Source organism: Chiloscyllium plagiosum, unplaced genomic scaffold (assembly GCF_037043375.1).
Source record: "Chiloscyllium plagiosum isolate Xiang-an unplaced genomic scaffold, Cpla_swu_hap1 HiC_scaffold_29, whole genome shotgun sequence".
Taxonomy (NCBI): domain Eukaryota; kingdom Metazoa; phylum Chordata; class Chondrichthyes; order Orectolobiformes; family Hemiscylliidae; genus Chiloscyllium; species Chiloscyllium plagiosum.
The window spans coordinates 35,965,378-35,982,434 of record NW_028270167.1 but is presented as its reverse complement, the minus strand read 5'-3'; the positions used below and the strand labels follow the sequence as shown (position 1 = coordinate 35,982,434).

The 17,057-nt window shown below is 40.3% G+C and overlaps 1 protein-coding gene across 1 annotated transcript in view; it reads right to left on the bottom strand.

The window, feature by feature from the left end:
* foxred1 (FAD-dependent oxidoreductase domain containing 1) overlaps nt 1-17,057 on the bottom strand; it is a 48,186-nt gene that overhangs the window by 10,885 nt on the left and 20,244 nt on the right. The window contains exons 5-8 of the mRNA XM_043676899.2: nt 15,501-15,595; nt 14,370-14,471; nt 9,010-9,086; nt 2,333-2,493 (exon numbers count right to left, since the gene is read on the bottom strand). Coding sequence (XP_043532834.2) covers nt 2,333-2,493; nt 9,010-9,086; nt 14,370-14,471; nt 15,501-15,595 — 435 coding nt within the window. The remainder of the gene's footprint in view (nt 1-2,332; nt 2,494-9,009; nt 9,087-14,369; nt 14,472-15,500; nt 15,596-17,057) is intronic.

Sequence of the window (17,057 nt, the reverse complement as noted above, 5' to 3'; positions counted from 1 at the left end):
GAAGATGCCTCCCAAGTCAGAAATGCTTTGTGGAACAAGTTCATGTCCAGCCCAGTTAGCTCAGTTCATAGTTAGTCTTAATTCCAGGAGCAAGGTCTCGAGTTCCACACTGGAGGTAACGATCTATTGTTTAATATTCTATTTAAGGAGTTAAAATATTGGACACTAATAAAAAGGAGCAAAAAGCATAAAAACAACAGGTAATCTGGTCATTGTCACTTTGTTGTATGTGGGAGTTTATTATGTGCAAATGAACTGCTGTCAAACAACTATACTCCAAAATTATTTAATTAACTGTAAAGCACAAATATTAGCTGGTTACAGCTATATAAATGCAAGTGCCTTTTTTGGACTTTGTGAACACAGGATTCACAAAGTTCAGTATCTTTGTTGGCATGTTCTGCCTTGGCTGATACTTGAAGGACAGATACCTCTGAACAAACTAAACCTACCACAGTAACAGTCACTAATCCAAGGGGAGGGAATATACAAATGGTTAAAAATTACATATGTGTTTCAATAAGAAAGAATTGACATTTTATATCTCCTATGTAAAACTCAATCAGGTTAATACATTTGCAGAGGTTATGGTGGGTGCAGTAAGCATAGATTCTCAGAATATTCCGATTCAAATCACCAGTCCAAAAAGTTAAACAAAATCTTTAGCTGTCATTATTTGTTCGGACTGCTTTGAGATTGTTACCAAAAGCTTGGTCAAGTGACAGGCCATAGTTTGCTAACCCTCTCCCCTTGTAACCATTCTACAATTCTACCAAACAAGGAGGCCGTGCAGGCTTGTGCATCCCTGCCAGCCCTCTCCAAGAGCAACTCTGCTAGTTTACTCTTCCCTGGAGTCAACAAAATGTTTTCTCTTCAGGTCATAACCAAATTTTTGTTGCGAGAACCACGACTGGATCTGCCTGCATCAGACACTGCATTCCAGCTCAAAGTTCAACACAATACTCCAGTTGAGGCCAAACCAAAGGTGTGCTTCATAAAGGCTCACCATACTTTAAATTGATTTTATATTCTACATTTCCATTTAAAAACCCAGAATTCCACATGCCCCAGCGATTCCTTTCTCAACCTGCCCTTGCCTATTTCAACTTGACCAGGGTTTTGGTAATGATCTCAGAGCAGTCCAAACAAATAATAAAGTTAAAAATCACACAATGCCAGGTTATAATCCAACAGGTTTAATTGGAGGCACACTAGCTTTCGGAGCGACGCTCCTTCATCAGGTGGTAGTGGAGGGCTCAATCCTAACACTAGCCATTTATCCACAGCCCTCCACTACCACCTGATGAAGGAGCGTTGCTCCGAAAGCTAGTGTGCTTCCAATTAAACCTGCTGGACTATAACCTGGTGTTGTGATTTTTAACCCCAGTCCAACACTGGCATCTCCAAATCGAACAAATAATGGCAGCTAAAGATTTTGTTAAATATTCCAGACTGGTGATTTGCATCGGAATATTCTGAGAATCTGTGCTTACTGCACCCCCCCCACACCCCCAGTTCTTCTGCATAACCCTGGGTTAACATCTTTCTGCTTTCCCTTTACAATTGTATGCTACATTTTATACTGCCCCTCCCTAATCTTCTGACAAAAAAGTAACAAACCCATATTTCTTTACATGAAATTTCAGTGTCATTTGTCTGTCCATTCTACCAACATACTTCTCTTCTCTTGGGATAAGTCAGTATCTTCTCCACGATTCCCAAAATCTAGTTTCAAATTTGGAAGTAACAGAAATTGTGCTCTGCACACCCAAGTCGAGATTATTTAGATGAGTAGGAAAGCATCAGTCCTAATATCAATCCTAGAGAACTCCACTTTGTAAATCCTTTCAATACAAAAAAAAAAGCAACATTGCTCAGTACTGGTCTTTGCTGTCATTCAACTCCAATCCACAGCATTTGCCCCCTTGGGCTTCAAATGCAGTACAAAATTACACTAGATCACTTTTGTACCTGATATTTCAATCAGGAAGCCCCACTGGGAGAAAAAATCACAAGCAGGAACACATTCAACACTATGCATCCCGACTGCTCTTTCCCAGCAAACCTCAGATGGTGCCTGCTTCGATTCCTTAATCATGTCATGTTAGAGCACGTGTGAACTTTCAGTGGAGTGGCCGATATACCAGATGATCACAAATGAAAATTCAACTAAGCTTGCAATCCCATATTCTGGTGAAAAACTCTGGGCGGGGGGAGGGGGGGGAGGCGGAGAAGAATAGGGATGTCTTTTGTTCTTGCTGCAGATTCTGTAGGGCTCATAATGCAGCCTAGCCTGTTCTGTATTTTGCAGAAAGATGCTTCATTTGCTCACCTTTTTCTGGGTTCTACTGGGAGTTTTATGCCCTCCAAGGTGCCTTCAGGTCCATTACCAATGCCAATCATCTCTGCCACATTTCCTGACCATGCTCCAGCCACATTGACTATGATTGCACACTCCACTGGTTGGTACTCTATGCTATTTGGCATCCGCACCTGTAATGTAGAAGACACAGCAAGGGTCACTATGAGATCCCAATCAGACATTTATGAAGGGAATCTCTTGATTGGTATCCATTTGTGTTGTGTTAGCCAACAACTTGTGAATATTGCAGGGACATAGTGTTCCACCTCTAGTCACCATTTAACCTTGTCTGGGGTCGGGGAGTCCAGAACTAGAGGGTATAGGTTTAGGGTGAGAGGGGAAAGATATAAAAGAGATCTACGGGGCAACTTTTTCACACAGAGGGTGGTACGTGTATGGATGAGCTGCCAGAGGCTGGTACAATTTCAACATTTAAAAGGCATCTGGATGGGTATATGAATAGTAAGGGTTTGGAGGGATATGGACCAGGTGCTGGCAGATGGGACTAGATTGGGTTGGACTTAAGGGTCTGTTTCCATGCTGTACAACTCTAGGACTCTGACTCTATAACAGCTGAGAGACATTCAGAGAACTTGTAAAGTCATTTCAAAAATTGATGAACAGCAGTTCAAGAATCAGTTAGTTTTAGCAGTCAAAGCTTTCTGCACACTGCTGACCTATCAAGAAAGGAGCTGAAAATGTGTTGCTGGAAAAGTGCAGGTCAGGCAGCATCCAGGGAACAGGAGAATCGACGTTTCGGGCATAAGCCCTTCTTCAGGAATGCCCGAAACGTCGATTCTCCTGTTCCCTGGATGCTGCCTGACCTGCTGCGCTTTTCCAGCAACACATTTTCAGCTCTGATCTCCAGCATCTGCAGACCTCACTTTCTATCAAGAAAGAAGCATGGAAAGAGGCTTCAAAATGAAAAATGTTCTTCTATATCACAGTCAGATGATTATCATACTTAAAAGCTATGGGTGATGGTAGGTGTGACCAAAGGTGGGCTTTTGAGGTCATAGGGTGGACAGTGAGAGCCGTGTTCCTTGGATGGTGATGGCGGGCACAAGATGACATAGCTTTAAATTGAGGGGCATTATGAAAGATTAGAAGTGTACTGTACCTTTAAGAGAATTAAAAGCTAGCAGAACTACTTAACAGCACCAAGTGTTCTGAACAAGACATAATGGAACCTTTTTGTCCAGCAGCTAGAGCAGCTGGTTGCCTGGAGAGCAAAAAAAATCAAATTAGGCCAATCAGTTTAAATTATACCCCAGAAAACACGAAATTCCAATCATGTTTGAATTTAGTATACTGACAATATTGAAAGCCATGACACAATCTGGTGCTTTGGGGTATAAGACCGGGGAAAATTGAACAGCTGAGGGAGAACTGCCAAGCCACCAACACAAGTAGACTGCCCGGAGAATAGCTCTCTTAAAAAAAGGTACCTTTATCAATCAGTAACCTGTGAAACAGAAATCCCTAAGAAGAAAAGACGACAAAGGAAGATATAAAGAGGAGATTCGATAGCTGGCTGGTTTTAAAATTTAAATTTTTGGTAAATCTTAATTGGGGATTTTATCGGATTAGTATTGTAGAGGGGAAAAGTAAAAGATAGGTTAGAGAAAAGGAGTTGTAAATAGTTGTTACTTAATTATTCTGTTACACTTTAAGAAATAAAGTTGTTAATTTTTACTTGAAATAGTGACCTTTGGGATAGTACTTTGCCTCTTGAATTTTCACAGAATACTGCACGGATAAATCTTTTCCGTGTTGCTGGTTTAAATTAAGCAGGAAGGTTACCCATATTGTAACAGGGATGATAGATATAGGACAGATGTCAGAGGTAGTTTTACTCTGAGAATAGTAAGGCATAGAAGGCCCTGCCTGCAACAGCAGTAGACTCGCCAACTTTGAGGGCATTTAAATGGTCATTGGATAAACATGGATGAAAATGGAATAATGTAGGTTAGAAGGGCTTCATATTGGTTTCACAGGTCGGTGCAACATTGAGAGCAGAAAGGCCTGTACTGCGCTGTAATGTTCTATGTTCTAAAGGCTCTGGGAACTGCTCAGAGCAGTTGGAAGAAAATTGTTGGGAACGATGGTTTCATACAGCTGAAAATGGGGTGAAGGATACCTAGAGCAGTATTTGTTTGAAGCTAACAAATATTGAAGCTGGGATAAACCCAAGGAGTGGTGTCAGCTTTGTATTCGAGCTATCTGCATAGATCTGGAATTGTATCAATGAGTAGGTGCTGGAATGCAGTCTCAAAAGTTGAGTGAAATGCAGTTTTAGGGGAGGAGTTAAACGACCAACATGCGAGCAGTTGCATAAACAGCCAACGTTTAAAAGAACTTCAAAGTTTGGTCTTCAAAAGTGAATTGGAATACCTTGTGAAGGAGATAAATTTTCAATCAATTTGGTGATCCACAGTATCACTAATATTTGGGGGGGTTTCTAGGAGATCTGTCAGCTTTACCTTGACCATTTTTTAATTTTATAGACTTGATGGGGTGGTTCATGATATTTTGTCTCTCATATTTTACTTATGAATTCTAGGTGTTAAAAAATAGGTGCAGGACTAGGCCATTCGGCCCTTTCAAGATTGCACCACCATTCAGTGCGATCATGAAATTTCAGTATCCTATTCCCACCTTCTCCCTACACCCCATGATTCCTCTAGCCAAAGGACCACGTCCAACTTATTGAATTTACCTAATGGCCCGGCCCCAACAGCTTTCTGTGGGAGAGAATTCCACAGGTTCACAACTGGGAGTGAAAACATTCTTCCTCATATGAGTTCTGAATGGTTTACCTTCTACTCCTAGACTGTCACCCCTTGTTCTGGACTTTGCCCAATATTGGGGCAGCGTGGTGGCTCAGTGGTTAGCACTGATGCCTCACAGCACCAGGGTCCCAGGTTAGATTCCAGCCTCAGGCGATTGTCTGTGCAGAGTTTGCACATTCTGCTAGTGTCTGCGTGGATTTCCTCTCACAGTCCAAAGATGTGCAGACCAGGTGAACTGGCCATGCTGAATTGCCCATAGTGTTATGTGCATTAGTCAGAGGGAAATGGGTCTGGGTGGATTACTCTTCAGAGAGTCAGTGTGGACTTGTTGGGCCGAAGGGCCTGTTTCCACACTGTAGGAAATCTAATCTAATTGGGAACATTCTTCCTGCTTACATTCTTCCTGCTTTTAACCTGTTCAGACCCATCAGGATTTTGTATGTTTCTGAGAGATCCCCCTTCTTTCTTCTAAATTCCAGCAAATACAAGCCCAGTCGATCCAGTCTTTCCTTACATGTCAGTCCTGCTATACTGGGAATCAGTCTGGTGAACCGTCATTGGACTCCCACAATAGCAAAAATGCCCTAGGAGACCAAAATCACACATTATACTCAAGCTGTGACCTCACCAAGGCCCTCTATAAGCGCAAGATATCCTTATTCTGATACTCAAATCCTCTAGCTACAAATCCTAAAGGCAGTAAATTAAATGCAGGGAAGGTGGTTTCAGTGAGAGGGGAATCATTGACTTAAAAGGCAAAGGCAGCACTGCAGGAAAGCTCTTTAGATAATGATACCCAGAGTGGAACAGGGATGGACAGAGTCTATAACCATACAAGACAGCAACAAGCAAATAGGGTCAATGATAGGAACTGGGGATTAGTAAAGGGACAAATTAATGGCTCTTCACCAAAATACATATAGTTTTCAGAACAAAATAAATGAATTAATGGCACAAATCTGAAGGGACTGGATATGATCGTATAGCCAGAGACACAGCTACAAGGAAATCAAAGCTGAAAACTAAATATTCAGGGGTATAGTTTTGTTTTTAAAAAGAAGGCAAGGCAAGAAGGAAAGAGGAGGTGTATACCTTTGGTTTTAAAAATCATGGGATGCCAAAACAAAAAAAGGAAAAATAAAACTGACGATGAACTAGCATGTAAAAATGGAATGTAAGCTTGGTTAAATATATTTTCAAAAAGGAGGAACAAGACCAAAGCAGAAAGAGGCTGGGAAGATAATGAGGAACCAGAAAATGGCAGAAGCGTTGATACATACTTTACACCTATGCTCTCTTCATTTGGGAGATGGAGTGTGTATCCTGTGTTTTTGTCTCCTGGACATGAACAGTTATACTCTAGGATCTTAAAATAAGTCATTCCAGAGATAGTGGAGAGACTGGTCGTAACCTTTCAAAAACAAAATATCCTTAGATTCTGGAAAAATCCCAGAGAATTAGAAAACTGCCAATGCAATATGCTTTTTCAAAAAGAATAGGAGATAAAAACAGGCAACTAGTTAGCTCAACATCTGTAACTGCGAAAACGTTAAGAGTCTATGATAAAGGTAACACCTTTCAGAGTACTTAATGTTACAGCGCATGGTGTTGGGGGAAGCAAATTAAAATGGATAGAGGATTGGTCAACTCAGAAATTAGATTTGCGACAAAGTGGGTATTTCGAAGATAGCAACCCAGAATCATAGAATCCTTACAGTGTGGAAACAGGCCCTTCAGCCCTACCAGCCCACACCGTCCCCCTGAAGAGTATCCCACCCAGACCCTTCCTCTACCCTATTACATTTTCCCCTGACTAATGCATCGAACCTACACATCTCTGAACACTATGGACAATTTAGTATGGCCAATTCATCTAACCTGCACATCTTTGGTCTTTGGGAGGAAACCAGAGCACCAGGTGGAAATCCACACAGACACTGGGAGAATGTGCAAACTCCACACAGTCGCCGGAGGCTGGAATCGAACCCTGATCCCTGGCACTGTGAGGCAGCAGTGCGAACCATAGAGCCCCCCGTGGGCTGTGCCACAGGATCAGTGCTGGTGCCACAATTATTCACTATGTATATGAATGAATTGGATGATGGAAGAGAATGTATTATTGGTAACTTTGTAAATGGCATATCAAAAAGAAAGTTGAGGAGGCAAGTGGTAAGAATGATACACCACTAAGTCTACAGAAGGATATAGACAGGTTAAGTGAGTCTACATTAAACAAAAATGCTATTTTGTCCTGGCCAGAACAAAACAAAGTTCAAAGTCTCTTCAGGAATCATAACAATTTGGGGGCTTATTAGGAATCACAACACAGAGTTTTGTGAGATCCACAGCAGTGCATGCAGGGACTGGGGGAGTTGGATAGTCAGTTGCAGCAGTACATAAAGAGGGAGACACAGTCGGCAAAAGTAGCATTTGGGGTTGAGATAATCAGCCAAAACTACAGATGAGGTGGGGTGGGGGCAGTGTTTGCGAGAGCGTGCAAGAAGCGAATGAGAGCATGCGAGCAAGCGAAACTAGCTAGGGCAGCATTTATTGCCAATCATTAATTGCCATTGATGAGTCACTGGTGAGCTGCCTTCCTGCACTGCTGACACTCGATGTGTTGATATATCCAGAGTTGTTAGGGAGTTGCAGCATTTTGACTCAGCGATAGAGAGAAAACAGCAAATCACAGTATATAGTTTCTGTGGAGTCAGGAAGGGCCCCAAAGGAGTGGAAAGTGGGAAGACAAGAGAGAGACAGACAGACAGGAAATTATAGGCTGGTTAGTTTGACCTTGCTTGTTGCTAAGATTTTACAGTCCATTATTAAGAATGACTTATGGAGTACTCGTAGGCGCATGGTAAAATAGGGCTGAGCTAGCACGGCCTTGTCAAGGGCAGGTCAAATCTGACATCTGTTAGAATTCTTTGAGAAGGTATTGAGCAAGTTAGACAAAGGAGAGCCAATGCACATGATGTATTTTGGATCTCCAGAAGACCTTTGACAAGGTGCTGCACGGAAAGCTACTAAACAAGGTATTAGAAGCAAGGAGAAAGTGAGGACTGCAGGTGTGGAGATCAGAGTCACGAACATGGTGCTGAAAAAGCACAGGTCAGGAAGCATCCAAGGAGCAGAAGAACTGACGTTTTGGGCATAAGCCCTTGACCTGCTGTGCTTTTCCAGCACCATACTCTCTACAATTAGGGACAAGGCACTGGCCTGGAGAGAGGATTGGCTGACTGGTAGAAGACAAGTAGTGTGTATAAAAGGTTCTTTTTCAGGATGGCAGCCAGTGACTAGTGGAGTTCCACTTCAGTGTTGGGTCACAACTATTCACGTTATACATTAACAATCTGGACGAAGGACCAGGCAGCATTGTTGCTAGGTTTAGTAGATGACACACAGATAGGAGTAGCAGCTTTCAATGAAGAGTCAATGGACTAACAACATTAATGCTGCTTTCTCTCTATAGATGCTGCCAGACCTGCTGAGTTTCTATTTTGGATGATCTCCAACATCCAATATTCTTGGTTTTATCCTAGTGCAGATTTAATGTAGCTCTGGTGGTACAGAGATGATAAAGAGCCTCTTCTGAATAGTGTCAGTCTATGCAATAGAAACCCTTTCCTTATGGGAGCATACAGAACCAAGAGTTATAACCCTAAAATTAAAGCCACACATTCAGGGGTGAGATCAACAGAAATTAAAGGAAGTTTAACTGACAAGGGTATTTTACACAGCCAAATAAATGGAATGAAGATGGAAATCAGCCATTATCTAATTGAGTGTAAAGGGCTCAAAAAACTCAATGACCTTCTATTAAGAGACTGAAATAAATTACCACTAGTCCCGTACATTGACATGGTGAATTCTTTTCAGTGAGACACTCGTACCATCATCTGTCTTCATCTCTCTGGTTGATGACTGAAAACCTGCCGGAACACAGAATTTTTTTTTTTTTTTAAAAGATCTTACTGAGCAACCTGGAGATTAGTAATACTGCAACAATACTGCTATGCATATTGTCCTTCTATCAACCTCCCATCTAATGCAGCAAACATTGCACAAGTTCAGTGGTGTAGATAGAGAGCTCAACACTTCTCATTGCTTGGACAGAAGTGCTGAACCAGCTGAAAGCTCTGATGTTGAATCAGGTTTACGCGAAGAGTGAGCTGCAAGAAATAATGGGTTATGAGTAAGCGCAAGTGCAATCACCAGATATCCTCAAGCTTCTTTGCTAAAATCAAACTTCTATTTTTGATAAATAGTTTGGTTAGTCTTGTTAAAGTCACGTCAGTATCACTCCTTCATTCCTGTTTAGGTACTAAACAAAATAGCAGAACAATGAGATGGGATTTTATGCTAATGTCACCACCCAATATATTTTGTTCAGCTTAATGTCACAGTTTACAAGATCGATGAAGATTGGAAGCATTATTTCATCATTTTAGTGAATAAATGCCAAACTAATCTACATTCTTTCCAACATCACTCAACTTCTGAGATACGGTGCACCATGCAAAGTCAGTATTATGCATGTACCTAGTTGTCTGGAGAACAGTAAGAATCAATCATATAACAAGACTGAAGACATATGTACAACACATACATGTGAACAAGTTGGGTTTTGACACCTGCTCTAGTGGTGATTTAGGTGCAACAACTACAACCACTGTCATCATCCAAATGAACAACAGGCTGAGTGTTAGCAAGAGGGAATGCCAGTGGCCCATATAACTTAAGATTATAAGATGATGTACAATGAGTTGAATGATTAATACACGTAAAGAGAATTTTGAATGGTTAGATATTCAGTAAAATGGAAAAATCATTACGTACAGAGTGATTCAGCAGGGAGTTTAAAAATTTAGTACAGTGTAAGTTAGTAATGGAAGTTAGTATTAATATAGCATGAAATGAAAATGTAAGTGCAGTACAGGCTAATGCACAGTTTACGTTATTAGAATTATACCAGTGAAAGCCAATTATGACATTGTAAATTTTTGGATAATTCAAGAAGAAAGCAGGTTTTACTATACGATCAGAGCAAAGAATTGTGTACAGTCTATTTGTCTAATATGTCAAATGTATTTATTTATGAGATGCAAGCTCTCCGTGCCGCCACTTGACATCAGCAGTGTCACCAAGACAGCTATGTTGTCATCCAAACAACGACTCAAACTTTCAGGAACATCTATTAACTGAACTTGACAGCAGGCTTAGAGACACCATCTAGCCACCGACAAGGCTATTGCTCAATTCGACGACTTTGCACATGAAATAGACATATATCCTGAAAAGAATGTGTCTGTTTATAATTATGGGGGGCTATTTTGAACAAGTATAATTAAAATTCAAAATTTGGAGATCCCAGTTGGAGTTCTCATATGGGAGAAGCCAAATTGTAGAAATGATGATCTCTGATGCACATTTGGTAAAAGTTGGTTGGAAACTTTATTACAAAATCTGGCACATTATGTAATCATGCTGCAGTTTTCTATTTCTTTAATGTTCCAGATTTTCTTTCATCCATTACCCTCTCGTTCACTGATCTGTTCGCCAGACTGATCTTGTGTTCCCTTAACAGATTAAGTTTTATTTATATATTTAACTTTCCCTACATGAAATGATTGCTCTTATATTTTGCAGACTTGCTGATAAAGTACTACAGTGTAAAAATTAACGTGTGAACTAGTTAGTTTCTGAAACTGAACTGTGGAGTTAATAGTACATCCAGAATGAACCTCCCTCCATCATAAGTTCAGAAATAAGAATGTTTGTTGGTGACTGCACAGTGATCAGCACCATTTCTGATTCCTCATTCAGAAGCAGTCCATGTCTAAATGCAACAAAACCTGGACAATATTCAAACTTGAGCTGAAAAATGGCATATAACATTGCTGTCACACAAATGGCAGGGAACGACCATTGCCAATAAGTGACTATCTAACCACCGCCCAATGATATTCAATGGAATTACTTAACAACCATTGACCAGAAACTAACTGGGCTTGCCATATAAATACAGTAGCCTTTGATCTAGTCTTGTAGCAAATAACTCTCAACCTGATTTCCCAAAGCTTGTCCACCATTTATAAGTACAAATCATGAATGCAATAGAATTGTCCATATTTGCCTGGATAAGTGCAGCTTCAAAAACACAAGAATTTGACACCATTCAGAATAAAGCAGCCAGCTTGATTGTTTGTGGATGTGATGCCAGTCATTTTACCATCAACATTTTGCACATTCCAAATCTTCAAAAACTACCATCTAGACAGAGGAGGCAGCAGAAACATTTGAACATCACCACCTGCAAATTGCTTTCCAAGCCTCTCACCATCCTGACTTGGAAATATATCACCAGTCAAAATCCTGGAATTCTCTCCCTCTAATGACATAATGGGTCAACCTACAGCACATGGACTGCACAGTTCAAGAAGGCAGCCCACCGCAACCTTCTCAAGACAAACAGGGCCAGGTAGTAAATACTAGCCCAACCAGCAACACCCACAGATGAATAAAACAAAAGGCTTCACTAAATTTAATTGTAATCTTTTCGTGATACCCATCAACTGATGGAAACAGCCAGACAGATCGCTAAGTTTTAGAATCACCCCCAGTTAGTCCCAGCAGCTGATCTCAGCAGGAATAACAGCAGAGGTGCTACAACTAGCCCCATGACCAGAGGTAGGAAGGAGGAAGTTATTATTCAGGGTCCTGTCCGCAATTCAATGAGCACAGTTGAAAGTAAATGTAAATGAATGTCGGACAAGTTCAATTAGGTTTGCCTAAGATTGCCATGAAGCGGAGCAGACTAGAAGGGTCAAGCAGGAGAAAGTGAGGACTGTAGGCCCTATTTCTGCTTTGTAATAACCTGCCAATATTCTGTCTTAGTGTAAATGAAGAATTACAGAAATCTTGGGGACAATTGCCAGTTATGAAATTTGAGAGAGAGCAAGAAATAATCAACTTGAAATATTCCTGTGAGACCACAGAGATCGGGTATACGCACTGGGGTGCGAATTATAGTTGAGTGACTCTCCATTCTGAATCCGGAAACAACTGGCCTTGGATCAGTATTGACAAATACTGCATGATCGTGATGTGCAACGGTTGCTACTGTTCATATTTTTAGTGCAAAAATGCTGAAAATAAGTCACAAATCAAGGCGACTGATGAAAACGATCAGCCGTCCTCATGGATATCCAATATTTTCTGGTGCAACTAACACTATCACTGCTTCCTTCAACCAAATCTACCAACAGTCCAAATCATCTCAGAGAGGCAAAAAAGATTGAAAAACCATTGGATAATTTTGGCTAACTATACAACACCTTTATATAATAGTGTTGTGGAACAAAATTTGATACTCAATGAAACTTAGGCCTGGAAACCAAAGGTTCGGAACTCACCCAATTTCTTCTCAAACACTTGCAATGAATCGTGTACTCATTACACAAACTCAACAACTTGGTAAAATGGTGAATAATAATGTGCAAAATACAGGTAGCTGATATGTAACGTAGCTCAATGCTTACAATAATTGAGGCGCCCTAGGCTCTCCTTGACAAACCTAGTTCATTAACCTTTCAGCAAGGACAAAATTTAATTGTTTTATTATTTTAAAGACCCCCATCAAATTTCCTTTTAAAAAAGCAAATCATCGAGTGCGGAACACCAGATCTTTGTGTAGAGAAGACCAGCCAAACTCTTGACTGTCAGCTGATTTGCATCAGAACTCTTGGTTCCATAACACGTTATACTCTGGTCTACAAAATTTTTGCTTTGCAATTTATCAACTGATTGGGTGATAAGTTCCTTTATTGAATGAAGCATAAAATAAAAAATAAAAAAGACAGGGATAATTTGCTGGAATTGTTTAAAGTATTACTTATTCCACAGTTGGAATTTTGCACATAGTTCTAATCACATTACAGGAAGGACATCATTTCTCTCTCTCAGCTATGAGGCTGAGCTTGTCTTAACTGAGGTGCATAAAATTATATGAGGGCCCTGGGCAGAGTAGACAAGACAGTCCTATTTCCTCTATTAGCGAATTCGGTTACCAAAGGGGCACAGATTTAAGGTAACTGGTAGAAAGGGACAGAAGGAAAACTTTTAGGTGGTTGTCCAGAATTTGCTGCATGGTTTGGTGATAGAGGCAGAAACCTTCAACTCATTTAAAACATTGCCTGGAACTGCACCTGTAACCTGCAAGGCTAGGACCAGGTGTTGGAAGGTGGGATTAGAACAGCTAGCTTTTTCAAAACTCTTTTCCAGGTGGTGCAAACATATTTGGTTGAATGGCCTCTTCTTGTGCCATAACTTGGCTACGCAAGATCAGTATCTCACCAGCAGTACTCACATCCTTATGGGGAATTAAGCTTTTCTTAAAATCACGCTCGGTGATATCTTGCCCCTGGTCTGATTATATTACTGCCAAAGTAGAAGGTGATTGCTGCTTAGTATTCCAGGTCCTGAGCCCTTGCATGCTTATCCCTCTGATCATAGCAAACAGATGAAGCAGAACTGAGGGATTCTGCTGAGCAAATGTTAATGGAGAATCACCAAAAATCCCCTCACCTCAGAATTTGAAGAGAAAGAGACTGAATTTTTGGAAATTGACGTTTTGGTTTATTTCTAGAAGAACTTCAAGGAACTAAAATATGAAAAAAGTTTAAAATACAAATAGAACAGGAATAGTTGTGTTTGGAATAGTGCTTCTTTGTCTTTTGTCAATAAAACACTAATTCTTTAAAAGAAATGATCGTGTTGCATGGCCTTTTCAGTTAATAGTGGTGAATTCAAGTTTACATTTTGCAAGCCTCTACAGAGATTGTAACATTAGCTCTAAATTTAAGGCCATGATTCAATTTGGAGAGACACAAGGTGATCTGGTCAATGTCTATGTCAGTCAACAAACAACATTCAATCATTTATTTTGCTGCTGCATGTCTGATCTTGTGCACAATTTAGTTGACAGTTTAAACTTTGATGATATTTCAAACAATACTTAACTGCTCGTGAAGTGTTGTGCAACATCACCGGGTTATAAAAGCAACGATATGAACAACAAACTGGACCAATGCTGGTAGTGGTTTAATGTACCAATGACCCATTTAAACCAATTCTTGAACTAAAGACAGTTGAATGCTCTCCACCTCTTTAAAAGAGGACCATACCATTGAAATGATTGCATTTAAACTGCTCACCTATCACCTCTCCATAACATGGAAACACGCCCATTGATATTGCCTTCCTTCGGAAAGCATTCAGCAGCAGCCAGGGGTCAAACCAACCTTCGTTCTCTAGACCTGCAACAGAGTTCAACAATCAATAGGCAAAATCAGGCCATTTCTATTAAAATAAAACGAAGAACTGTGGATGCTGAAGATCAGAAACAAAAGTAGAAACTGCTGGCGAAATCAGCAGATCTGGCAGCATCTGTGTAAAGAAAGCAAAGTTGGTGGATTGTAATATCTATTCATACTCTGATGAAAGATGATCCATCCCACATTAATTTGCCTCACCATTGGAATTCTGCCTTTAATCCCGGATGCAATTTTAAAGTATAAATTAAATGATGATAATCTATAATCTACGTCAGATGTACAACAAATTGTTACAAAAACGATGGGAATCGTTGACACACGATACTCTTGAGTTAAGATGTTAAAGCAAAATTCAAGATGAAGTGCAACATTGCAACTTAAAACTGCTTGTGGACAAATTCCTGTAAGTCAAAGCTCCTTGATATGTGTTTGAGGATCTGAAAGTGAGCAATATTCATCAGCACATAGAAATGGAAATGAAATTCCTGACAAAATCTAAAATATGTAATAACGGGGGATTAAATTCCAGGGAAGAAACTTACAAGTTGAGTTATGCAAAACAGTTTTGTTTGTTTTTTTGTGGGGGAACGAGGAGATGGCGGCTAAAGCCATCAAGTGTTAAAATTTTGCCCATTTCGGGGAGTACGGATCTTTTATTCGGCAAGTCAAACAAACAATCTTGTGTTTGAGTGGCTATGTTCTTTTTGTCACAACACAAAATGGACTTTTATTTCAGCACAGTAGCCACTCACATCACAGAAGGCCAAATGCCGGCTGATGCAGTGAATGACAATGTGGTGCACAAGGGCTTTACATTGAAGATTGAGCTGTCAAATAGTTTGAACTTGTACTTTGTACCTAACCTGGATGTGATTAATTTAACATTTGAGCCTGATATCACTGTTACTCAGCAGTAACGCCTTCCACTTTGGTAAATACATGAGAATCACTAATTGTTCTAAATAATTCAAGTTTTTTCTCAAAATTCAGACTTTTTCATGATACACTCACCATATGAAGCTATAGCAACCCCATCTGTGTTCATCCATGGGAATTTCCTTTGTAATTGCTGGGGTGAGAGCAGAGTGACTGCTGCTCCTTCAGCTCTAGAGATAGAAACATTGCATTAAAGTTCTAACTTGGAAATGAACTACTCTCTTTTCCATCAGTAATCACCATGCAACTGCTCCCCACAATTTGATGTCCTCTGCACGATAGATTGTACAAGCAAATATTGGTGACTTCTTGAGGAGATTGGCTTTTGAGTGTTTCTCTTCCTGTCAGCAATGGAAAACTTGACATTCAATTTGCACTTTCCCACAATGGTTTATCTCAGGTTGAAAATCTCAGCAAACAAAATAAAGAAGACCTACATCCACCTGAGTTTGTTCAAAGTGGGTCAGATATGAACCAAAAAACTGTTTGTTGAGCTGGTGCAGCTCCCCGTACACCCACTCCCAGTCCTGAAGATGGGTTACACTTGAAACATTGACTTCTCCACCTCCTGATGCTGTCCGGCGTGCTGTGTTCTTCTGGCCTCCTGATCTTGTCGCACAGGAGTTGTACAATGTGCTATACCATTCATGAAGCTCTCTCTTCACTAAAACCTCTAGAGGGTGGAACAAACGAGCAGTTTTCCATTCAGCTGAGCATGAGATTATGGAACCTGACTTTTCTTGCTATCTATTAACAGTTAAGTCAGAGTGAGTCTGTTTAATACTGTTTCATTTCAATGTCAGTTACTGGGGCCTGAGTTCTTTAGAGTTGAAAGATTTGGTTTTCAATAGTTTTGTATTGGTTTGGCCAGGGGTTCTTATATGTGAAACACAAAAAGCTCGCACCCAGGCGCAGGTGATCAAGGCGGCTAATGGAATATTGGCCCCAATTTCAAGGAGATTGCAGTATAAGAGTAGGAAATCTGTATAAGTTGCTGGTGAGACCATATCTGGTGTACTAAGTGCAGTTTTGGTCCCCTTATAAAGGAGGTATTATTTCATTGGAGGCAGTTCAGAGAAGTTTCACATGGATGACGCCTGGTACGGAGAGATAGTCAAAAACTATTCACTGGAGTTCAGAAGTAAGAGGGGATCTCATATAGGATGTTATAGGGGCTTTTGAGTAAATACCAAGAGGATGTTTCCCCCTCGTGGGAGAAACTAGCATTGAGCATCTAGAACAATTTAAGAATGAGACCAGGAGAAACTTCTTTCAGAAGGTTAAGAAAGATTGGACAGAGTTGTGGGGGCAGGGTTGTTGTGTAGATTTAGGGCTGACATAGATAAACTCTTTATCAGTAGGAAAATTAAGGATAATGGGGAAAGGCTGAGATAGACAATCTGTAGATCAGTAGGAGAATTAAGAGTAATGGGAAAGTGGACGTGAGCATGTCAGAACCCAACCTTAGCTTTCAAACCACTTTTTACAGAAATTTGTTTCAAGTCCCTTCATTTAAAATAATGATTTGATTTATTGTCATATGTATTCATTAGAAATACAGTGAAAAGTGTTGTTTAGTGTTTGCAATTTTAAGTGAAAAACTACTGCCTAGTTCCCAAGTACAAACATCAA